A 26,180-nucleotide genomic window follows, 5' to 3' on the forward strand; every position below is an offset into this window, starting at 1 on the left:
ATGATCGGAAGAGTCCGATGAATTCGGGCACGCGGATGTTTTTTTTTTTTTTGGGAGCATGAGGGAAAAATAGCACTGAATCACAGACACGTCAGCCCTACGCAGCTGTGAATAGACATCTTGAAGTACATCTGTCTGTCCAGTCTCTTGACCACATATCCACAGGGAACTGGGCGGAGTGCACCCTTAGCAGATGACCAGGCAATCACGAGATATATTATATTTATAAGACTAGTCCAAATAGGGCATTCTGATTAATATTGCATTGGTGGAATATGAGTTAAGCAGCAAAATCCACCCGCTTTTGTCCATCTCAGGGGGCGGCCATTTTGTCACGTCTATCGACTGAAAATGACATGACAGTTGTTCAAGGCTCAGCTAACGACCAATTATGACTCAGCTCCAGAAAACAGGTGAGCTGTGATTGGTTGTTACCTAAGCTCTGAGGAACAATGATGCCATTTTCAGTGGACAAGAATTGAAGTGACAAAATGGCTGACCTCTGAGATAGCTAAAAATGGATAGAATTTTTGACTCATAATCCTCAAACAAAATATTAACCAGAATGCCAGACTAGTTAAATCGCATAGAATGTTTAATTACAAATATTTTGGGGGGGTTGACTTCCCCTTTAAGATTTTTATATCAAACATTCCCTCAATGATATAACCACAACCTGCAAACATCCTTGGTATAGATACTCTGAATGTTGACTCCAGTGTTCAGGGGGCAAAATCATCATCGGCATCATCAAGTCAAGGTTCATGCACAGAACAAATGCTATCAATCAGTTAACAGTTGAAGTACAACCTGGCTAAACTTAAGAGGGATTTAAAAACTAACATTCAATGAGTTTAGGTCAATCTATAATCTAACAAATTAGAAGAATCGACAATTTAATATACTACTCTTAACAATCAGTATGACCGAATGTGCGAAAAAAGAAGAAAAAACAGCCAACAAATAGCCATGTTTGTTGCAAGGACGTAATTTCATTGAAGCATAGCGGAAGGCACAAAAGGAGAAAATGCTGAATGCTGACCACACTGCAACAACTCCCACCTGAGAGGATGGATGGCCCCAGTGCTATCCATCCATTTTTGATATGCTTATCCTCATTAGGGTTGCTGGTGAGCTCAAGATGACTTGGGCAAGAGCAGGGCACATGTAGACAATCATTCACACTCACATTCACACCTAAGGACAATTGAGAGTCTTCATTTAACCTAACATGCATTATTTTTTGGAATGTGGGAGGAAGCCACAATGTCCGTAGACCAGGGATGGGCAATTTAAATGCAGGAAGGGGCCATTAATGAAGCACTAATAGGACTACACACTTCATAATCAGATCTATGACAAAAGTTCTGTTTCAAATAAAATGCTTCTATTTGTAAAGGGCTCGTCTGCATCAAAATTACCATTCAAGGACAGTACAAAACTAGCGAAACTAATGTGCACTCATAGTACATTTTCCACAAAAATAAACACACTCAAAATGTTTATGATTATTGAGGTACTTTTTGTGCGGTGTATCATTTCAAATACGCATAAACATATTCGGCCTACTCGCGTTGTTGTATTAGGCAGTATAAGCACAACTAAGACATACCTGCCATCTAGTGGTAATTGGTGAGATTACAATTAAAAAGCACAGTCAAGCCCTGCATATTCTTTGTTCAGCACTTGAGGTTTTGCATGTTCACAGATTTTATTTTTTTTTTGTTATTTCATATTTGGATTTGTCCATTTTTTAAAAGGATTTTTTTTTACCATAACCTCCACCTATCCCTAAGCCTATCTGTGGCGTGGATTCAAAACCTCATCCATGGCACTATGAGGCCAATGTGAATACCCGGTGCCCGCCTCCTGTGCCAGTTCAACTAAAGTCCAATATGAGGCTTTAATGGCTGCTTTTGAGAATGCATTTATAGCTGGGGGAATACCCTCTGCCTTCATTCAAAGATGCTGCCTGCTAAATCCGTGATGTAGTATTAATGAGACTTGATGTATTCATGTGTGAACATATACTCATATAAGAAGTGCTTCTTTCAAGCTTTTTGATCCAGACATCAAACTGGGCAAATAAAATAAATACAAATACAAAACTGGCTACATTGTCAACACAAAATAATTAATAATAATATATATTATATATATATATATATTAATCATTAATATTCTTTTTTTGACCAGTGTGTAGCAAAATGAGGCACCGGGTGGAGACAAAGCTTCATTAGGACTGACAAGAAATTGATTGGCATGGCATTAATTGTCTCAGCTGCATTTCAGTTTTCAGCATCGGGAGTTTGATTGCTAGGTAAAAGGAGCATCTGAGGCCTTTGTCATTACAGGCTGGAAATGACATGTGGGCTTCTTTATGGTCCCAACACAACAGCAGGGGGGGTGGGGTGTGTAATTTATACAGCATGACAGGGCAATAGCAAACCTTTTTTGATAAACTTAGAACTTGCCCTGCGTGTGTGCGTGCACGCACAAAAACACACACAGAACAGTGGTTAAAATAATCTCGTATCGGGTAATCAAAGAACAGGACATGTGTGAGAATGTTCCAGAGTTTCCATGCTCTCCTTTTCCACTTTGCAGTTTCAAGTGTCACCAAAAAGGTCTAAAATCTAATCTAAGGACAGGGTAGAAAATGTGGTGAAATCCTGAAAATGGACTGGCTACTAAATGAGGCATAGATTATGCAGGAGGTGAGAGGTGAACGGAGCAGATTCCCAGTGGGAATGAGATGAATGAATCTAGCCTCCGAACAGACATAAACAAGCGATTACAAAGCCAACAAAATGGCTGATTGACAAGTCCAACGTTTCTCTGGTGAATAAAAAAAATAATTCAACCAGCTCGCAATTGACCAAAGTAAAGACCGCCTCCAAAGCGATCAGACAGACTTGAAGAAGTATCTTTGAACACCGCTGTGGTTTTCTTCAAACCTACCTTTTATAAAAGTTGTTGTGAGGATGCAGGCACAGCACATGCCAGTAATCCAGGCAAAACGCTTTAAACTTCCACATCCTGGGCTCAGACGATCAAGCGGCAGCGTACTGGCGGAATCCAACGACATTAAACGACAACATGGCAGCAAATAAACACGACCTTGCTCAATTCTTCAGCCAGCAAATTCACAGCGTGGAAATCGGATTCATCCTGCTCCTGGAGCGCAACCACAGCTTCTGGATGACAGCCGGAACAGCTTCAACCTGCCAGGAACAACCACGCCACTTCTGGACCCGCCGTCTTTGTCAACATAAGCAGCAGGCGGACTGAGAACTCCCTTTTGGACTTATCTGAACCAAGAAGTCCCGATTAGGTTCCGGGCCCTAAAAGAAGCCCAGTATTCGCTGTGATGGCTGTGTTTAGCAGCGATCCAGGTCAGTCCGCTTGTCCTCTGTGACGGTGGCTCCACACAGTGCGTCAGCCCAGGATCCTCTGAGACCTCATGGTTACAGCTCCAGCCGGCACAGGTACCGGAATGTGGAGGAACGGCCGGGCGAGGAGACAGAATCTTGCCGTTCCCAGTCACGCTCAAACTTTCCACTCTTCTGTCTTGTCCAGCCAAATTCTCAACCCCTTTTCCTCGTTTCTCGTCATCCTCTCGCTCTTGCTCTATCAGTCTCCCTCACACAGGCACTGCCATCCGCGCAGGACCTCCCAGAAATGTGCCGATTGTGGTTGCCGGGCAACACTAGCGTACTAGTGAAGCTTCAAAAGGAAGCAGAGCTGGAACGCATGTGATTGGCTGACTTATCGGATGGGCGGGGCAGCGTTGTATGACCGCATGCGTTCATGCATGTGTCGAGCAGGCATCCTCTGTGAAGTGTATTCACAATGAATGGATTTGCTCGGGAGGCACAACAGCGGAGTGATTCAGAAAATAAAATGAATACTGGAGACACGTACGGACCTCTCATCAATATTCAGCCCCCAGTTGGGTCGAAAGCAAACAATGAGAACGATGCGTAGTTACGTAAACATGTAGACCTTCATCATCAATTCACAAAATGCAAATAAACACGCATATGTACATATTAACATGCTAATTGTGGTTAGATCTGTCAACAGCTCACCACGTGACTCTTTTCTGCACCCCCCTGGCACCGAATCAGCCCTTCTCAAAATATAGACGGAGCTTCTGTGTCACAAAGGATGCACAGAAAGCCTGAATGACTGAGGGGGGGGGGGGACACAAAGGAATGAATTAATCTACACACCATTCATCAGACATTTTCACACAATTCACACCTCGTTATTTGAATGAGCCTCACAGGAAACATGCACGGTTTGCTATTTGCTTTTTTTGGGGGTCCAAAAGTATCACACTTATTGACTTTTTGTCGTCAATAAGAAACGGAGAAAAAAAGCATCCATTACATAAAAAAAGAAAAAAAACTCCCCTCGCTGTTTTCAAGCTACTTCCTTCTTTTGGATTAATGGAACGTGACATTCAGTGGCAACGTGTGGGTGGAAACAGCGCTGTTTTTGTTCGGAACGCACAAGGGCCTGTCAGGAAGAGCGATTAGCGCAGCATTAGGTGGCATGAAATGCAAATGGTCCTCAAACTTAAATGACAGGCTTTAATTAAGTTTGCAGGCAAGCGGAAAAGCAGAGCAAAGGAAAAGAACACGCACGACCATAAAAGGGATGCAATGCAGTCAGTATGGATGGCCAGTTGAGCTGCAAGTTGGTATTTTTTTTTTTTCACAATGTGTCAACACAGATCGCCGCTACATAGAACGACTCCTGGATAGCATCAATCAGCTCAATATGACTGGCAAACACGCAAAAGTTTACAACATTCAGGGAAAGATTCTTCTGTCTTTAATATTTTATGCACAAAAAGCATAAAAAAAAAAATCTAATTTAGTTTCAGTTTGTTGACTTTCTTTGCGTTTTTATAGCAAGATTTGACGCTGCAACCGGAGTGAACCTGCAGGGTCCGAGATAATTTTGCGTCTTTTGTGTTTAAATGTGGCTTTATTGTAAAGGTCATTCTTTACATCTACTGCCTTATTCCTGTCAGAACATTCTTCTGGCTGCAGAAATTGAAACGCTAAAAGTAGGAATTGGGGGGAGGGGACATGAGGTTGTCAGTAACTGTATCGTAAAGGGTTAGTTGATGGAAGAGGACTGATATGGTGCTTCAAGTCTAGTGCCGCCATTTAGGTACAATATTTTTGTCGTTGATAAGCCACCAGACGCGTCTCTAAAAGTTGTACCAGGGAGGTCAATTTTCGCCCTTCACAATGTGTGACTGAAATATGTCTCATGCCAAACGGACTCAATCTGTACTGCTTGGTGGAAAGATTGCTGTACTGGCAGAGGTCAAAAATCACATTCAACTAACAGTTCTATCAAATCATTCACGGTTTTCATTGACCATGGTAAGCAGGGGGGGGCAAACTTTTTGATTGACGGGCCACAATGGGTTCTAAAATTTGACAGGAGCAGATGGATGGAGTGTTTTGGTAACCTCACCTTATCGGAGAAAAAAAAATACATTTAATTTTGAATGAAAGTGGACAAAAGCATTACAACAAGATATTTGTCCTTGAAAAAACACAGTATTGAGAAAAGAAAACATTAAAAAGGAGTAATCATTTAATTTTTTTTCAAGGTCGGCGGACCGGAATAAAACGTTTAACGGGCCCCATGCGGCCCCCGGGCCGTAGTTTGCCCACACCTGCTCTAAAGGTATGATCAAAATCACTCCTGCTTAATGCGGTGTTAATATTGGCCGAAAATGTACCATAAATCTAAAGGCCATAAAGAGGCTGTGGCCCTGCAGCCATACTATTAAATGACCTCATGTCAAGAACCTTTTGACGGGCTCTTATTGTCTCAATGCTACCGCTGCAGCATTAAATTGCAGCACTCCGACATGGACTGATATTGAGCATTGCAGCGCAGGGACCCCACTGATCCTGGGATTGACCCAGTCAATCGCTGATAAACTGCCCGAAAGAATCTAGCCATGACCTTCCCTGAGTGATGTGCAGTCCATAAATACTTCAGTAGAAAATGGCCAGCTGCAGAGAATCATCTTGCCGTTGCGAGACCTCAACGAGTACCCAGGTGGTGCACCGCAGAGAAGGTAAGAAAACAAGTATATAAATGTTTATGGCATAGCAAGGAGATAACAGCTCCTTAATTCAACAAGACTACTTAAATTAATTAAACACCAGCATTGATTAGTCAATTTGCAAAAGAATGACACCACCAAGCTCTCAACCTCCCCAGATGACCAAAATTTCTTTGAGTCCGTCAGACGCCAAGTCCTCACCGAACTCCTTCCACACCCTAATATTTGCCTCATTAACCACCAAAGCTACGGTCCGTTTGGTCAGCCGGTACCCATCATCTGCCTCCGGAGGCCCACAGTCCAAAAAGGCCCAACAGGACTCTTTCTTTGGACTGAGAGAATCCGTCACCACCCGCAGCCAGGACGTTTTGTGTTCGCCTTGGTTGCTCTGAGTCCCACTCTGCCCCACTGTCGTATGGCGTTACGCAGGGTTCAATTTTGGGGCCACTGCTGTCTCTATTGTATTGGGGTCCATTCAAAAGCAACACCCTGCTCAAAATTCCTTTTCCAGTATTCGATTAGTCAGTGTGTGAGGAAAAATAGAAAAGCGCAAATATATAAGGCATTTGATTCCCTGAAAAAAACATTTAAAATAATGACACACACAAAACGCGGCAAAATTAGGTATGTAGTCACGTACACATTCTTATTGTGTTGACAATAAAATGATAAAAATGCATACATCATATGACGTCATTAATTTCACTGATGTGATACTGCTGTCTACCCATTTTTGCGCGCCCCTGTACATACTTTTTACACACGTACACACTCACGCACGCACACACGCGCAGATACTGAGAAACAAATCTTTTATAAAGCCATTTAAACATGAACTCATAATTAAGCCTGGGTGGAGGACAGACCTGAATGGAAGCCATGGGGAAGTTCTCCCCCTGGTGGCGAATTCGGGTATCATCCACACTGCATAATTCAGCGGAAAGCAACCTTCTCTCTTTTTTTTTTTTTTTAACCCATCACATTCACTTTCTGAAAAACATTCACAGCGTACAACAGCAAATTTGAACGTAAGGATCATGTTTGATGGTTCAGTCAAACGTCATTTCAAGTATTTGCATGCAATTTCCCTCATTAACAACAGTTAAGTTAGTAAGGACTGTCGACTTAGTTGGGATGTTTGGCACTATGCTAGAACAAGAGCAGGTGTGGTAAATTTAAATAAAAGAATAAATATTTTTTTTCCAATGAGGTGAGGTTCCCAAAACATTCCATCCATGGTCCGGCCCCTCTGTCAAATTTTACAACCCATTGTGGCCCGCCAATCCAAAAGTTTGCCCACCCCTGTACGAGAGGATAGATAATAGAATTTCATGTCCTTCCAGAAAGGTGCAGTGAGGAGATAATCCCGCACGGAATGGAGTGCTCCATTTCACATACTAATACGTCACACACACATGGTAGAGTACAGCTGTTTCGCCGGCAGCCTGAGAGCAGCCACGCAGAAGGTTGTTGAAGGGGAAGAAAACACAGAATAGCAAATTAGGTGGGTGGAATGAGGATGCAGAGGTGAATTCTGTCTCGAATAAACTCGCTCAGGTTTAGTCTTTGTATAAAATCAAAAACCACATGCAAGCTGAGTTAAAAGTATAAAGCGGGTATTACATTCAAATGGCTGAGTTTGAAGTGGGTACCATACCATGCAGTCGGAGAAAAGTATTGTATTTTATGTTTGAAGGCTTTTCATACCCTGAGGCTAAGCAATACAACTGAGGGAGAGTGACGTGATCCCTTGTCAGGGACCGCCGGTAACACCGAACCGTATCAACACATCACTATCTTTTTCGTCACATCTCAGTGCGGCTCACACGTTCAAACCTGCGAGAGGAATCAGCTCGTCTAGTGTGGAGTAAGCAAATTCAGCACGTGCAGACAGAACAAACAGTAAGAAAAAAAAAAAGGATACATCACATACAAGATAACTTGTTCGGGTGATGTGTCGTTGTGATGCATGTGTGCAAATGAAACGACATCCATCCTGATAAACATATCTGCTTCTTCTACCAGAGGAACAGAATGTTCTGGAGGTGCATCTGTTTTTTTCTGACGCTCTCTGTGCATCTGCTGTTGGCAAAGGCAGCGCCTTATTATGGTCTGTTTCAAGCCTCTGATGCATCAGCACTAGCAGGTCCCCCGAGGAAACTTTAACTCAGTGAGACGTGCACCCGAGAGCGCGGCGCATTCAGCCCGCTTGATCGTCTTTGAACATGAGTGAAAAACTCAGGGAAACGCTGCAAATGTCCAGCTGTTGATGTTTCCGCGGCAGGCTGCGTGAACTGGCTGAGGAAAGTCTCTGGCAAAGCCTGAGCTATTTTTGTAAATGCCAAAAAGCCACGGTCACGTGAGTATAGGGGTACAGACTACATGTTGCTAGATTGAGTGACGCGAGCTTTACATCTCAACTAAAAGCCTCTTGAGCCTTCCGTGATCTTCTCTAACCTGCTTACTGTAGGGCAGCACAATGGCCTGGCGGATAGCCAGTCTTGTCTGACTTTTTGTGTCAGGCCTGCGATAAGCACGTGATCGATCCCGCCTGCCTCTCATCTTATATCAGAGCAGCAGAAAAATTGGACGAGCGTTAGACTGTTTTTACTCTGTTAGAGCTTTTCAGGTTAAATAATGCTTTAATGGCTGCTGATTTCTCCAAGTCAATAAAAAAAACAAATTAAATCGGATTAATAATAGCAAAAAGGAGGGTTAAATTCTATTCTTTGGGATTAATTAATCCAATGTCGGATGGAAAATTATGGTAAAAACATCACCCTTGAAGCCTTCAATCCATTTTTCCCGGCAATCAAAAGAAGCTTAAAATGTGCAAAGAAATTAAGCGGATAATAGTGGACAAAAACAACCAATTTTATGCTTTAGATTCAACAAAATTAACAAAAATTTGTCTTGGCATTGACATGAATAATCAACGACATGAATTTAAACAGTGCATCAAATTCAGAACTGAGGTGAAATTCACATCCTCGCTTTCTTTAAATCATTGTACGGTCAAGTTTTTGATGAAACCTGTGATTTCTACACTTACTAATCATGACTCAATATTAGAAATGGGAAAAAGTTTTGATTGGCGGGCCACAATAGGTTCTAAAATCTGACAGAGGGGCCGGACCAGGAGCAGATGGATGGAGTGTTTTGGTAACCTCACCTCATCGGAGAAAATAAAAAACATTTAATTTGAAATGAACGTGAACAAAAGCATTACAACAAAATATCCGTCTTTGACACGCATCATTATTTATAAAATAAAACATCAACAAGGTTAATTCATTAAATATTTTTCAAGTTTGGCGGGCCCGATTAAAACGTTTAACGGGCCACATGTGGCCCCCGGGCCGCAGTTTGCCCACCCCTGCTCTATTTCGTCAGCAGCAATGTCAGCGGTTGTCACGTTTGGCAGTCAACGCAATTGCCAGACGAGTGGGGGAGAGTGGGGATCAAAGTGTTGTTTGATGACAGGGCTGCAAACACGCAGTATGTTTCTGTGCTTCAGCAAATGATTCACTTCCATCTTTCTGTGCTTCAGCAAATGATTCACTTCCATCTCTGCAGCATTTTGCTCACATGCTCTGATGCCATGTGTGCTGACAGCAAGCTCCGTGCCAGCCCATGTGCAGCGCGATGCAGACGTTGCCTTATGCAAGCGCACGAAGCACCGTGGCGGTTTTTACTGGCGGCGTATTGGCACTGAATGTGCCGTGTTCTTCCTCTGTGAAGAATCAGGAATCGAAAAGGAGACTGTTCAGGCAGCTGTGGTGACGCACTTGCTATTTCATCGGCGCTGGCGTCATTTGAGCACAAGCGCCGCATTAAGACACTCTCAAGCTAATCATAGCAAATGGGCATTCCTGTCGTAGCGGCTTCGTGACATGAACACCCGCTTCGAATGTCAATGAAGCTCACCGGTGTTCAATCGGCACAGCGAGTACAAAAAGTAATATTCATTTGAGGCATGTAATTGGTGCGCAGATTAAAACTCCTTGCCGGCAACGTCACAGCGGTGACGCGGGTGCTCATCATTAAACGTCAGCGTGGTGATAGAACACAGTTGTCAGGCCAAAAACTGGTACCAATTTACAAATTCTTCTGGAAATATCTCATCTGTTAATTGAGCTTAAGGACAAATCTTTAGTTCATTTCACCTTCTTGTCAAGATGAAGAATTCACCTCGGTGCGTTTTTTTAATTTAATGCACTTTTGCAATTTGTGTTTACCAACAAAAAGTCTTAATATAGCACCTGGAGCACCCAAATTCCTAAAGTCATCAAACTATGGTCTCATTGCCAAAATGGTACGAGTAAAATCGGCGATCTAATACGGTCCATTATCCGAGCCGCTTCTCCTCACAAGGGTCGCGGGCGGGGGGGGGCACCGGAGCCTATCCCAGGAATCTTCGGGCAGTAGGCGGGGCACACCCTGAACTGGTTGCCAGCCAATCGCAGGGCACACAAAGACGAACAACTATTTACACGCACACAATCACACCTCGGGACAATTTGGAGTGTTCAGTCAACCTACAATGCATGTTTTTGGAATGTGGGAGGAAACCAGAGTAAAATAGATATCCAAATATAAAATAATATCCAAAATGACAATCAATTTGACTAATTGCTGCAAAGGTTTGTACACCTCACCTTTGTTACGCAGCAAACTACACGCAATACACGTATTTTAAAGTATTCACCCCAAGGAAACTTCTGCCTCAGATGGACCGGTGAAGCATGCATAAAGGCAACGAGACGGCGTTCAGCTAAGCCCTCGACTTCTGCTCTTGGCCTCGCAGTTTTGAAGGCTGACCATTAGAATTCCACAGTAGCCGGCCAGTGAACATGAAATGACATTTAGAACAGAACATGCTCCTCTTGCTTCTGGACCTCATTAAAGGACTTTTGGCCAGACACGGGGAACCCCCACAGATTGTTTGACTGGAAGCGCAACCAACATATTGGAAGCGGATGTCCCTTGTCCTTTAGCAAAAGAAGCAGATACGATACAAAGTCGGCAATTTACACATTGCTGAACTCTGCCTGGACATGTCATGCTTTTACAGCAAATCCAAACAAAAAAAAAATTACTCACAAGAGCACAGACCGCTGCCAGGGTCATCAAATAAGTCACGCCTACTTGGACAAGTTGAAAATTCATTTAATTATTCCCCATCCAGTCATGTAGGTGGCGCTAGAGCACATCATACAGAAGGTTGAGAAAAATTTAAGGACAAAAAGTGTGTTTTGCTTGGTTGAATATTTACAAGCTACTACAAGATGTCCATTTTTTTTTTTTTTTTTTTACTAATGAAAGCGGATTGGCATTTTTTGTCTCGGGTGGACAGTTAAGACTGTCGACTGTGAAAATAATTTGTAGTATTTTATGTAGTACTTTTTTTTTAATCCTTTTTGAAATCATGTGGGAAATAGTCTAAGGCTCTTGCCTCATGCTCGGAAGATAAACAAATAGATTTGCGGCAAAATGTAATGGGTCTTCTTTGCCCAAAGCTGCACCCCTCCACAAAGTTTCCATGGAAAAGAGTAGTTTATGAGTTATGCTAACAAACGCATTCAACTATAGAAGAAACTACAACTTTTTCTGCCATGCTTTGTGGAAATATTAAAAAAAAAAAAAAAGGAGGAATGGTTCTGGTCATTTCTAATCAAGCAAGCAATTAAAGTCTCATCGCTGAGGGAACTCGGATCGTCTGCATGACCACATGCATGGAAACACGGAGGATTTAAACCGGCAAACTACACCAGCCGTGAAGGTCTCATTTTCATTAAGATGACCGATCCTCATCTACGATGCGACATGATTGGCAAGGGTATAATCTAAATTCACATTATGCACAAGCTGAGTGTGAACATTTGCAAATAGTCACATGACATGACATGGTTGTCGAGGAATCAGGCGGTCCACACGGATGCGAGTGGCACACGGCATGGAAAGCAATTTCCATGAAGGTAAATAAAGTAGGACCGTGCTTCGTCAGGCTAATGTGGAGGATTTCTTTTGACACAGTTCCATGCAAGCATCACACCTGGTCAAACTCCTAAAGCTAAACCGGTATTTGCTAATTGTGAAGAGAAGATTTTTGGATGTGGAGACTTTCTTGCTGGGACTCATTTCCATCTTGATTACAATTCTGATCCAGATTTGAGAAACAGACACAGGTGTGCAAGTTATCCATGGGCACTAACTATTACAGATACTGGCTTTACGCAGGTAACAGCCAGGATGTTCCTTTTCCTCTTTGGCCGTGATGTCCAGGATTTTCAAAAACATTTTGAAACGTGGACTCATCAAACCACAGCACACTTTTACGCTTTGTGTGAGCCCATCTTTGACGAGCGTTGGCTGAGAGAAGCTGGCGCCATTTCAAGTTAGTAGGGCTTTATTTGCACTTGTAGACATTGAGACAAACGTCCAAATGTCCCTAACAAAGGTGATGGGTCTTTTTTGCAGTGCAGCCTGACGGATCATAGGTCAAGGCCATTTAATATTTCGGCCTTGTTGCTCATGGTGATATTATGGCGATATCACTATATATATATATAGGATGGCCGAGTGGTCTAAGGCGCCGCGTTCAGGACCCAGTCCCCCCAGGAGGCCTGGGTTCGAATCTCGAATTTCCCCATTGTGGGACTAATAAAGGCAATATTATTATTATTATTATTATTATATATATATATTTATATTTACTTATTTATATTTGTATATATATATATATATATATATATTTATATATATTTATTTATATATATATATATATATATATAAATAAATATATATAAATATATATATATATATATATATATTTATATATATTTATTTATATATATATATATATATATATATAAATAAATATATATAAATATAAATATATATATATATATATATATAAATAAATATATATAAATATAAATATATATATATATACATATATATATATTTATTTATATTTACTTATTTATATTTGTATATATATATATATATATATTTATATTTATATATATTTATTTATATATATATATATATATATATATATAAATATAAATAAAATAAATATATATATATATATATATATATACACATAAATCCATACACAAGGTGAAAGGAACATCCATCGACAACTCGACACTCAAACAACAATTGCCTGCATGTCTCTTATAACAGCAGTCATGCTCACAAAAAATATAAATGTCACCACATGTGGTGTCATTTATTTATCAATCTTTGTTTGTTTCTCACTTGCAGAAGCGTACAGTATGTTCCACCTTGATGCCCCTCCCCGGGAAAAGCATCGTTGTTTACCAAGCGCTGAGAGGGAACGTGAGAGGACAGAACAAGGTCTGGATGCCATACGTGACTCAGCACTGACAATACACACAAGAGGACGGCTTCCACCTCAACCCGCTCGCCTCGTGCCTCCATGAATGAGCGTCACAACAGGCGGCGATAACCGTCTGGCCATGCAGATCACTGAATACGCTACTCACATGTCGTACAGCCGGTATCCGATGGCGGATCCCGGTCTGCTGGGGTGCTGGGAGTCTCTCACCCGTCGGGGATCCGTGCTGCTCACCACGGCTCGCCACACGCTTGGTTTGTCCATCCTGCCTGTGTGCTGGTCAATGGGACTCAACGGTGGGACGGCGTGCTCACTCACGTTCACTCTCCCTCTCACTCACTCGTCCGGTCACACACACAGGCTGCCAGGGAGCAGTGCGTGTGATGTAACGAGGAGCATCCAAGCGGCTGCCTGGGGGTGGGTGGGGGTGAGGCTCTAGTGATGCCGGCGTAGGAAGGGTGTGTTGTAGACCGTCATGGCCTGATGAGAGCGCAGCTTCAAATGATGTCGGGTGATGCGAGACAGTACCCAGGGAAGCAGCCTCTTCAAAAACCTGCGGGACGACTCCAGGAAGATGTATTGCCTCTGCACGCATCAGCGTACGCCCCTCTCCACCCTCTTATATCATCTCAGTAGTACAGTCCTCTTCAAGGCCACTGGATTGGCTCCTTGGTCTCCATAGAAACAGGAGGATGTGTCAGAGGTAGGGCTCATTATCATGCCTTCTCTCTCTTCACCATCCCATTTTGTTTCTCTTTTCCTATTTCTCCTCTCCTCGCAGACTAATACCCCCCCCCCCCCCCCACTCGCTCCCCATCCATGTCAGTTCGCCAATCGATGCACTTTCTCTCTAGTGTCATTCTAAACAGACAAGGTCGTCCAAAGCATTCAGGATAAATGTAAAGATGCTCCACGGTTACAGTTAATGATATCGACAGAGCAACGATGACTACACAACAAACTTGGGGGGGAGAAAAAAAGCTAATTAACAGCCTGTATCCACGGGGAATAAGAATATAGGCACGGGTGTTGTGTGTCAGATAAGGTAGAGCAATGGCAGAATTTCAAGTTTTAGATAATTAAGGCATGAGCATACATCCTGGAGTTGACACCGGTATCCTATTTGCAGCATGACAGGAAGACAAATGTCTCTATGGAGAACATTTTGTGAGGAGCCGTTAGTTACACATACAAACAGAGTCTCAGGAGAATGCGTTTCATCTGGGGCGAGCTCAAAGTCCTTCTGCTTTGTCAGTGTTGAAACTCAGACAACAACTCGTCTTGTCAGACCTTCGCTGTTTTCTTAATGAACCTGTGTCGTGGCAAATTGCACGCGTACGTCATCGCAGCGCAATTACACTGCTTGTGTTCCCTCTCTAATTATCAAGGAAGAGTGTTGTTGATCCCTCCAGCTCTGATGAGCTGCACATGCGCATCCCAACACATCTGCATACATGTGTCATCTGCATACATTTCATAGCTGTTTGACAAACGGTGCATCCACGCACCTTGGCCAACAAAATCAAACAAAAGGCTGTTTCTGTTCATCTCTGAGCTAATTGTCTCTCTCTCTCTCTCTCTCTCTCTCTCTCTCTCTCTCTCTCTCTCTCTCTCTCTCTCTCTCTCTCTCTCTCTCTCTCTCTCTCTCTCTCTCTCTCTCTCTCTCTCTCTCTCTCTCTCTCTCTCTCTCTCTCTCTCTCTCTCTCTCTCTCATCTCTCCTCTCTCTCTCTCTCTCTCTCTCCTCTCTCTCTCTCTCTCTCTCTCTCTCTCTCCTCTCTCTCTCTCTCTCTCTCTCTCTCTCTCTCTCCTCTCTCTCTCTCTCTCTCTCTCTCTCTCTCTCTCTCTCTCTCTCTCTCTCTCTCTCTCTCTCTCACACACACACACACACACACACACACACACACACACACACAGACTCCTGCACCCCCCCCCGTGACAGCAGGAGAGATAATGGGTGGACATTATCTTGTTTTATACCCAAAAAAACAAATGATCGTTTGAAGAATCGTGATTTCAATTATTACTAAAATAATCATCAATATTTTTTTTCCTAATCGGGCATCATTATGTTCTACTAACATTTTATATCTGTAAAGCCAGTGAAACGTGGCATGTCACGGAACCTGTCCTCAAGGTAGTGCGGTTGTCTGTGGTAGAAGTCTGCGGTGGGGGAGGGGGGAGGTGCTCTCACAAGGCAACGTGAGCTCAATGAGTTAGCAGTCGGGGCACACACACAGGAGCAGTGAGCTAAGATTCTGTTTCGAATAGACAAATAGCCGTACGTTCATGCTTTAACTGAAACACCTTTCAACACTAAAGCGCAAGCTCCGAGGCATCCGCAGGGTCGCATACGTGCACAGAACACACTTGCGAGGTGAAATTCATCATCTCAGCGCATTTTCTGCACAACTCTGGCCCTACACACCTGGACATGCAGCTTGGTGACCTCTTTACATGCATGTATCACATACATTGGCCTCATGTGCACCGTCCTCACTCACCACCATATGCTTGCTTTAATCCCACCGGCCACATAAGATATGCGCTGACTGGCTGCACATCTGTTAGTGCAGCAACAAATACATCAAGTCTCACCTACTGTACCACATGTGCCAAACACAAAAGCACTAGTGCAGACCTCGAACTGGAAATTATTTCCCAGTTGATTTTCTAACACCTGTTTCATTAAAATGTGGCTTGTAGACAAATGTAAAAATCAACAACAAAAAAAAAATTTTAAGTCAAAGTCTAACCCATGCCTCGAATTCAGTCCTGTCAAAATATCTCCAGTTGCTACTCATGTGATGACTTTAAAAGCACTTTTAGGTGCGGTGAAGGTTAAAAGCTACTGTATAATGTAATAGCGGTTAATGTATTATTTACACATTGTTTCCTGGTTCAGCGATTTGTATGTTTGTAATCGAGAGAAACACAGAAGGTATTAGAACATGGACATTCGATAAAGAACCAGCAAGAACCGCAACAGTAAGATGCTATTTTTTTATTAAAAAAAAAAAACTAAAGAAAAAAAAAAGAGAGAAAAAAAGACGCCTGCTGCTCCTGCATGTTCTTCAAATTTAATTCATTACAAAAAAAAAAACTTACCTACAACAAAAAGAAAATGAAAGGGAGCAGAGGGAAGAATAAATGTTTTCTGCCCTTTTTGCACAAAACTACTTCAGCCTATATTTAAATAGTCTTCTAAAAGACTTTTCTACATGGGCGGCACGGTGGTCAACTTAGTAGCACGATGACCTCACAGAGGTCATGGGTTCGATTCTGGCTCCAGCCTTCCTGTGTGGAGTTTCTCCGGTTTCCTCCCACATTCCAAAAACTTGCATGGTAGGTTGATAGGACATTCCGAATTGCCCTTAGGTGTGAGTGTGAGCCTGGATTTGGATAATTTGGGGGGAAATATTTTTCATAGCCTTGTACGCTATGGAAATTCAGTATCTTTTACTATAATAATAATGAATTACAGGACTCTTTACGGCATATAAGTTTAGATTGAATATAAATTTTGCACGTTGATCTCCGGATTTTTACACGGTAGGTCAAGTATGGAACAATCATTTGAATTTCAATCCCAACTATTTTCAATGACTTTCTTCCTTCTGTTACTAAAAAACAAAATGCCTCCTTTTCAGACTGCCTTTCACTATGATGGGTTAAATGTCGAAAGCAAATTCATGAATGCCTTTGAAACTCAATCATACTGACAAGAATGATCTTAGCAGGTAAGTGCTTCATTTTTTTTGTGCAGCTGGTGTTGGATAAATTCCCACTCAGTGCATCATTCACAAGTTCCTCGCCCCGTGATTGATTGCCAGTCCGTCAAGTCCTTTTTTTTCAGGCCCAATGTCACCAAGAATAGGCAAAGACTCTGAACAGGATGTGCATTGGACTAAAGTGGTTGCCAGATTCTTTTGAATTGCTTTTAACACATCTGATTGGCAGGTTCCGCACAATCTGACACCTCAAAACAGAACAACTGTGCTTTTTCATGTCCAGAATCTTTCTGATCAAGCTGAGGCAAGACAGGCAGTCTGATAATCATCACTCTGTTCGGTGTATATGAACAAGAGTCCGGCTGGAATAGTCGGACTCGCATGCCTTTTTTTTTTTTTCTTTTTCCTCTCAGGCTGCTTTGTAGGGGGCCTGTGACACACTCAGGAGACTTGGCCCTATCTAAGGAGCGGTGATTGCCCAACAGGGTTTTGTTGCACCCTGGTAGGGAAGATACCCAGAGATGGGCTGGGGAAATATCCAGTTTCACTTGATTTATTAACTCATTCACTACCAACTGAGTAAAAAAAGAAAGAAAAAAAAAGGCGTATTTAGCCGTCAATGGTATTGAATGAGTTAATTGCAAATGTATCAGTGATCGCACAACAATGAAATGTTCAATTCCATAAGATGGCAGTGGCACAATAAATTGCGGCTTCTTATAAAACAGCTTAAGTGACAGTTTCTAGCAGGTTTATCAGCTTTGTGTTCAATGAAACATGCCCACATTTCAAATTATTTATTTTGTGTTTGTGGTGTGCTGTGAGATTCCACAAGATGGCAGCGCATCACTTCGGCAGAGCCGTTGTCATCTTTGCAGAGAAAAAAAATAAACATTACCAACCACAACAAATATATTATAGGTTTAAATTAATAAGTTATGTGTCATTATTATTTAAAAAAAAAACATCAGTTGGTTTAAAGCAGTTTTGCTCCCTTTGAATATTTTTGGGGGGAGATTTTGAACGATTGTGTGCTTCATATTACTTTGTGGGAACAGTTTGGAGAAGTTATGCAATGACTATGCCGCAGTGCTAAATGTTAGGCCTACAAAGGCAAGCTTGGTTGAGACGTTGAGCAAGAACAACCTAACCTGAGTTTAACCCCACCCAACACATATGGGATGAACAAGAACAGATATTTGGATTTTTTTTTATTTGCTGGAAAGGCATTATTATTATTATGAATGCAGAAATGGCATCTTCCATGCATTTGTCAGCATGCCTTCAGTTCCCGATTGTCGGCCACTGTAGTGAGTACTGACAACTTGTATCGGTACTCAGCCATCCCTAAAGACAGGTGTGCCCCGGTACATTTGTCCATCACGCTATTGTGCAACTCCATTGAGTTAATGTGTTGTGAAATCTACATTCTTCTTCTTTGTAAAAACACCACGCTGCAACTCTGAACCTCGACGCATAGAGGGCACAGTACGACGATTCCCCGCCGTTGTCGATTTGGCCTTGAGCCGTAAAACATGAGAGAAAAGACAGACGAGACATTCAAAGGAGTCCAAACAAAGAGCTGTTTCATAGCTGCTAAGTGTCACGTAGAGAAAGAACCGTATCTTGGCCCCCCCCCCCCGGGCCTATGGTGAGACTTCATTGCAGAAGATAAGACTTTTCGAAGAAGAGAAGCCAACACACCGTTCACACGCTCACTCGTACACACATCATGCACTTGCGTTATTGTCATCTCCATCAATCAAGGATTATTGTCATATTTCCCATGGTCTCAATTTTCAAAGGATTTGAAATTCCCAGCGATAGGAATAAGAATCCTGTCTGACAAGGTTGCAGAGCTACATGAGTGCTGGCAGTCACAATTTTCAACATCATTTTTTGGAAACAACACCCATGCAGAGTTAAAAAGAACTCTGCCTCATGATGTTCGACAACATGGGCCCAAAGGTCTCTTGAGTTTGCGTGTCTGTCTTCATCACTTACGGTTGCAACTTTCAACAGATTACCAGCGATCACCGACACTGTCACACCAACGCCTCCGTCTTGTTAGCGCCGGATAATCCAAAGTGGATTGACACTATTTTACTTTCTTCTCTTAATTGCCACTCTAGCTTTGGCGGAGGGAAATTAGGGCATTCGAGTGAAACAGCAGCCGAGGATGGCGGACAGTTAAAAATTTGTGCTCAAGACCATCACGGTGAAATGCATGAGACATTATTTAAAAGCTAATAAACAAAACAAGGGCAGCCTACAGATTCGTCTTGCATAACTCTTTCAATTTCCTCTGCATCTCTGCTTGTTTCTGCCATTTCGTATCTTCATTACTTCAAGTCATGGTGACAATACATCATCGTATTGATGTACAGTACAGAGGAAGCCCAAAATGACGAGTTTTCCATTTTGACTCCAGGGACCCCTTTCAGGGGACACATTTCCTCAAGGACCCACTCATAATACTGCCATGCGCACCCCGAAAAAATATAGGAATTATTTTTTTGAATGTCTCAACTAAAATATTCATGATCTGTTAATCAGAAAGGGGTTTTAACGCATTCACTGCCATTGACGCATATAGACGTCAAAAAGTACATTAATTTTACCAAGGCTGGAAGTGAATGAGTTTTAATTAATTTAATTAAATTATATATCATCCATCATTGCTTCCACTAACAACATGGCCGCAAACAGAAAAGAAGCTAGTTCAGAAAAGTATGTGCTAACTTAGAAACTTCCAATCCTTTTAGGGATTTTTTTTTAAGATACAGAGAGAGACAGACAAATTGAAGAGAATCATTTTCACATTCTTTCCATTCATTCCAATCAGAGTCAATTGCGCTGAACATGGTATGATGGCCACGTATATGTTGCAAAATTAGTATTTTATTCACATGGCGGAAACATTTGAACTGAAAATTGCAAGTTGACGGACCTCTGAGAGTAGTCAAATGCAGTGTCATCAAATTTGCACAAAAACTCCAACAACACGGCCATACTTCGCAAAGCTTCAGCAACTCTCACGTGACTTTTGCATATCTTGAGCGCTCAGCGAAAGTAAAGGAACAGAAATAGCGATAATCAAGACACTTTTTAACCTAATTGCCCCCCCCCACCCACGCAAAGTCATCAAAGCCTTGATTATCAACTCGAAATATGATTCTGTGATCGATTGTAGTGCAGCTCGTGTTAAGAGTGATTTTTTTTTTTCCCTCCCCACTGTGCTTGGAAAATCGGCCTAAAAATCATGAATATTAAACTCAACTCATTGCTTTTTATACGTTTGCTTAACTTGAATTGACACTTGGATTGGAAGTGAAAATCCATACATTGTTTGTCTCACAGCAAACGTCATCTTAAAAACCTTAAAACCAAGTTGACACACTCCCAAAGACAATTTCTCTACATCTTGGGTCAAAGGTCAACGAGGGAGCGATATGACTGTGAAGATGATTCGATTTCAAAGATGTCATAAATGCTTGCCTCCATTTGACAAATTAGCTCCCATTCTATTATCTCCATCTAATCCCAGTTGTCCCATAATCTGACTATCATTGCAGATTTGCTCAGTTCTCCCCCCACCTACAGCATCGTCTTGTTAATATCTTCCCAGCACACACGGCCAAAATCCTCCACTTGAGTGGTATAAAGCAGCTCAGAACACGCCACCGTCCGCTCCGGTCTTCTTTTTTTTCTTATGGGAGAAATGTGCACAAGTCTTTGCTTCCCGAAAACCCCCCCTAATCTCCCCCCCACCACCACCACCCCTCCCTCGGCTTGATCTGAGGCCTGATGCGGAGCTATGGAATTGCAAATGCACCCTATCAGACAGATAGATTTGAAGCGCTCCGAGGCCTGTTTGCCTGATATTACTGGGGCAGGGAGCTGATGAAAGGATAAGATATGCGAAGAGTCACACAGTATCGCTAATCTCTCACTATATCTAATTTACCCGGGAAAGTGTCAACGCATAACAGAGTGAAAGCAAAACACAGGTCGAGAGAGAAAGGGATGCGCCGACATGTTTCCGAAGGATGGGCAGAGTTTATAACGAGCGAAAGGCTCAAGGATCGCACTGATGTCACACTTGATTTTGTGTGGAAATGTAACACCTGCGCTCTGCTGCCAGATATCGGCGTGGCTTGCGTTACTGCTGGAGGCAGGAAGTTACGAAAGCGATATTGCACTTGTCGAACTGTGACAGGGACGACCATAAACATCAACCTCGGCAAGGAGGATTACGTTCATGAGTGCCAACAGAAGATCGGGCCAGTGCAAGTGGAGTCATCTTTAGAGATATTTTCCTTCGAAACAATTCTCGGCAATGTTGGTTTGCAGGGCACAGTGGTAACTTGAGCAGGGTGTTTAGTTGTGAGATGATGCGCTGAAGATGTAGACACCTAATAGGGTACAGTGTTTGAATTTGGCTTTGCAAGATACGCAAATTATTTTCGAAATCAATAAAAATGAGAAGTGCTGTCAGGTGAGTAATTTTTTTAACTAATTAATCACCAAAAAAATTCCATGATTAATTGCGATTAATCGCATTTTTCATCTATTTTTTGCGAAGCTTATAACAGATATTTATTTGAATAATATCTTGGAATTGATGCAAAATCACCAAATATGAAGTATATTTAATTCAAAGACTGTTCTAATAGCTTTCTTGGATTCTTGAATTCGATCTAAATGGATACGTAATTTATTTTCCAAACATTTCTCAAAACTGCCCACAAGCGCCACACTCCAGCAGTGTTGGTTTGCAAGGCCCAGCGGTAACTTAAACACAATGTTTTGTTCTGAGACGTGCTAAAGACAGCTAATATGGCACAATATTTGCAAAGTATGCAAATTATTTTTGAAGTGAATTAAACTGAGTTAAAAAAATTTTGGATTAATCACCTGAGTTAACGCTTTAATTTTGACCGCCCTAGTTTAAATATTCAATGGCGTTAATTTTTTCTTAATTAATTGTGAGTTAATGCCTTCATTTTGACAGCCCACAGATAAAATAAATAACTTCCAGATGTTTTTATTATTTAGCATGACTCAACTTCACATCGAGAAAATCACGTTGGTTTCACAGAATACAGAATTTATATCAAAACCATTTAAAAAAAAGCCTAAAACACGATGATAGTGTTTTATACAACCAAACATTTTTTTTGTGTAGGTGACCAGCATTATTTACACAAGTGCCCTTTTACAAGCCAAATAGTTTCGACCGAGCTATAAAACACAAACGAAGCCAGCTATTGTGGTAAATACTGCCCGTGCGTTATTTAATCGTGACACCGCGAGCCTTCAAAGACCGTTAATGTGCACCGCAGCCTTCTGAATGCAAAACAATGGAGGCACAGGAAGAGCAGACAGGAAATATACACATCCCCGTCTTTGTCTCTTGGCCAAAGGCTCAGCAACAAAACTCAGCAAAGGGAAGGGCACAGAGAGAGCCACATTCTTCTGTTTTTACTCAGCCAAATCAACTTCTCAAGAGCCACATGACCGTTTCGACTCTGCAATCAAAACTGTGTTCCAGCAGGCCCTTGTAATTAACTCGCAAAGAATGACGAAACAGAAGCTGCAAAGACAACTGAAGGCTTTTGACGACACCAACACATTTTGGCAGTGAAGCCGCTCTTTTACTGGTCTGTTAAAACGTTTGCGAGTTCCTATCTGGAGGCGTCGAAACATTACAAACAGGCAACAGCATTTTATAAAGGGGAATGATTAAAAAAAAAAAAAATGAATTAAAACCTTTTATCGTTTCAATTTTCAGTCATCTGTAATTAATGTCAAAACAGTAAATAAGAGTACTCTAACCAGCAAATAAATAAATAAATCAATAAATAAATAAATAATGAGATGACCTGCAGATAATCAAAAGTTCAGAAACAGTCACACTCATTGTCAGTTGCAAAAATCAGAACCGGTGAACACTAATAAACAGAGCAGCGCAATATTTGCAGCTTCATGACCTTTTGGCGCTAGCACAGGCACTTTCAGAGGTGAACGTAAATGCTCGCCGAGGGATTTATGCCTCGTCTCACCTTTATCTGCGTCAATCCCACGGAATTTGGTGATTAGTCATTTCACAAATATCCTTGATTGAGATTACAGAGAAAGAAAAAGGAATGTGAAAGAAGAAGCAGAGTGAGAACACAATGGAAATTAATTCAACTTTGAGGAAGCTGCCACGCATTGGACTCGGTTTTGATGACAGCTAAGATGAACTGGCTGCAATTGACGTTTCCACTAAGACAATAATGCACCTTCTGAAAGTGGTTAAGAACAGCCAAAAAGGAGCATAATCAAATAATTAATAAACAGATGAGGACAAGATGGAAATAAATTGAAAAAAAAAACAAAAACGCTGTTTTGTGCTTGTTTCCTACAGTTAAGCGTTTTTTTTTTCCCACCAAGAAGAATAAAGTACGCAAGCCAATTAGAGACGATACTTAACAACAACAACACTCAAATATGCACAGCCTTTCTTACAATAAATACTCTGCTATTTTGCCGTCCAAAACCAAGTTAGAGTAGAGAGTTATAACCTCCCAAAAAATGCATTTCATCTGTTTATCACAGGACGGGGATGGAAATAATCCTTCAGATAAATTGTAGCCACTCTTTACTCCGTATTGGCATTATGCCAGTACTGGATTATCAGGTAATTGTTTTTGACATTAATCTCGCGGTGCTTTGAGCTCAACCGGTGCTGGGTCAACACAATAACCTCAGCTAATAACGTTACGCCCGCACCGGCTACAGCAGGTCACGATGCATTTTTTCTTTGGCGAAAAGCACACGGAATGCGGGATTTTTGCTTTTAAATGTCAAAAAAGTAAAATATATAAACTATATACAAACATATCCAATAATTTACCATTTTTAATAGGACAGGGTGATTTTTTTTGTTTAATTTAGCTCTTCAGATGAGTGCGAAAAATGATGCATTGAATTTTTAAAAGAATCCAAACTTAACTCTCTCAACAATTACGTTGGCAAACTCCACTCCATTCAAATGAGCACAGAAAATGATTCGGCACCGTGAGGTTAGAGCTCATGCGGCACAACTGCTCGTCAACTATTAGGATACAGGAGAGGTGAAAGGCACAGCGGGGGAATGATCAGCTAAGTGATACAGCGTGGGAGCACACGAAAAAAAGAACAAAAGATTTAAGTCGGCCCTGTGGGAAATGTTCGACCATTTCAGTTTTGCAGCTGCACTGCTAGCAATGAATGCGATAGGCGGCCCCTTGAGATTGCATCCATTCTGAACAACAACGCCAGGGTTGCAGCATTTGGTTTGACGATATTCAATCACTTTGCAAGCAAGTCTGTCAAAGTTAAGGAAACGGCAGGGGCCAAACTAATATACAATGTCTGCACCTACCCTGCATACGGTATAAGACACATAATCTAATTCCCATTGGCATTTTTACACATTCCTTATATGTGATAAAAAATTTAAAATAAAAAATAAAAAAAACAGGAGGAGGAGGGCACCCGTTTTGTTCAACTATTTAACAATTGGCAGGCACTTTACAGTATAATCCTCATTACTGCCACCTACAGCACGGTAGAACCTATCTACCACATTCAATCAGTCTCGTTTATATTTTGCCTTTAAATAAAATAAAAATTTTGTTGCAGATGCTGAAAATTGTAGAATTTGTTCACCAGACTCATAGTCAAGGTTAGTGTCCAGACCTCAACCCCATTGGAAATGTGCAGAGGAGAAAATTTGGGCTACGTTCAGACTGCGGGCAAATGTGACCCATGTGACCTATATCTGATCAGAATGGCTCAATTTGGATTTTTTTAAAAATCCGGCCTTGGTCACTTTCACATGTGATCTGATTTTTTGCAATGCGACCTCAGTTTGAACAGAAAGGTTGCATGTATCTGACAGACGTCACCATTCTGCGTGGCAAGAGCGGGAATAACAACTGTCATGACGGAAGGTGGGGTGGAAAACAAGAAGTTGAAGCAAAGCTGGGTTTTAGATTTCATCCATATTTCGGTTGTAAAAGAACAATCCCACACAAGCCCAAGTAGCAGTATCTCCATCCTGATTTGATTTACTTCCATCACTTTGGGCATGCATTTGGTTCACAAACCAGACAGACTGAGGTTGCAACTATAAAAATATGTAACGTGAACGATTGCACACAAAATCGGATTTCAGACAAAAATTCAAATCCTTATTTTTTGAAGTGTGATTTTTTTTTTTTCTCGTCCCACTGAATATGCACTTGAACGAAAGGTAGGACTGTCCTCTTTTTAAAAAATGTTATCTATTTATTTTGGTCCTATATTATCTCGGAAAAAAACCCCGGAACAAATTAGAATCATCTTAACCAGGGGTGGCAACAATTATGGAGGGCTGTCTACATCAGTAAACACATACTCCATTTTGTTTTCCCAGCAGTTTCAGAGCTCCAACATAACTCATGCGTATTGTGTGAGAAATTGCTTACAAACTGGAGCGAGAAATCACTAATTTCACTTCACATCATCAGAAAGCGTTCCTTTGGTTTGTCCAGCATACAACAGAACACATCAAACATTCCACATTGAAATATGACACAGGACCCTTTGCCACGTGTCACGTGATATGATCTTGCTTTTAGGTGAAATGATGCTGACTCGGCACAAATTGTTTTAGCTTTGGTTTCATTAAATCTAAATATAAATCGGCATTTGAGGAAAAAATATCCATGGGCTATAGTGATGGAAAAAAGCCATCTGAAATCAATCATAAATGTAAAAAAATTTAAATAAATAAATAAGACCGAGGCATGTGCCAGGAGGGACTTTGTTCCCTTGGTAATTTGTTCCCCCTCCGCTGCTTGATTTTAGATCAAGGAAACATTATATTTGAAGGCAAATACATTTCAAGTGTGTGTATTTTTTGAGGGAACGTTTAATAAGTTGGTGTTTATACTTGGCACAGTGTTCTGC

General features: G+C 41.5%; 1 protein-coding gene across 4 annotated transcripts in view; it reads right to left on the reverse strand.

Moving 5' to 3' along the window:
• LOC148339789 (IQ motif and SEC7 domain-containing protein 1-like) overlaps positions 1 to 26,180 on the reverse strand; it is a 95,077-nt gene that overhangs the window by 37,913 nt on the left and 30,984 nt on the right. The window contains exon 1 of one of the 4 annotated variants that reach the window (XM_088289527.1): positions 13,618 to 14,102. The exons of 2 other annotated variants lie outside the window; for them this stretch is intronic. In XM_088289527.1, coding sequence (XP_088145653.1) covers positions 13,618 to 13,733 — 116 coding nt within the window. In that variant the 5' untranslated portion in view covers positions 13,734 to 14,102. Of the gene's footprint in view, positions 1 to 2,961; positions 3,450 to 13,617; positions 14,103 to 26,180 lie in introns of those variants that run through there. One more of the 4 variants, XM_088289530.1, reaches the window with a different exon arrangement.

The sequence above is a fragment of the Idiotropiscis lumnitzeri genome, chromosome 3, assembly GCF_059441095.1.
Source record: "Idiotropiscis lumnitzeri isolate Australia: NSW breed Sydney's pygmy pipehorse chromosome 3, RoL_Ilum_1.0, whole genome shotgun sequence".
Taxonomy (NCBI): domain Eukaryota; kingdom Metazoa; phylum Chordata; class Actinopteri; order Syngnathiformes; family Syngnathidae; genus Idiotropiscis; species Idiotropiscis lumnitzeri.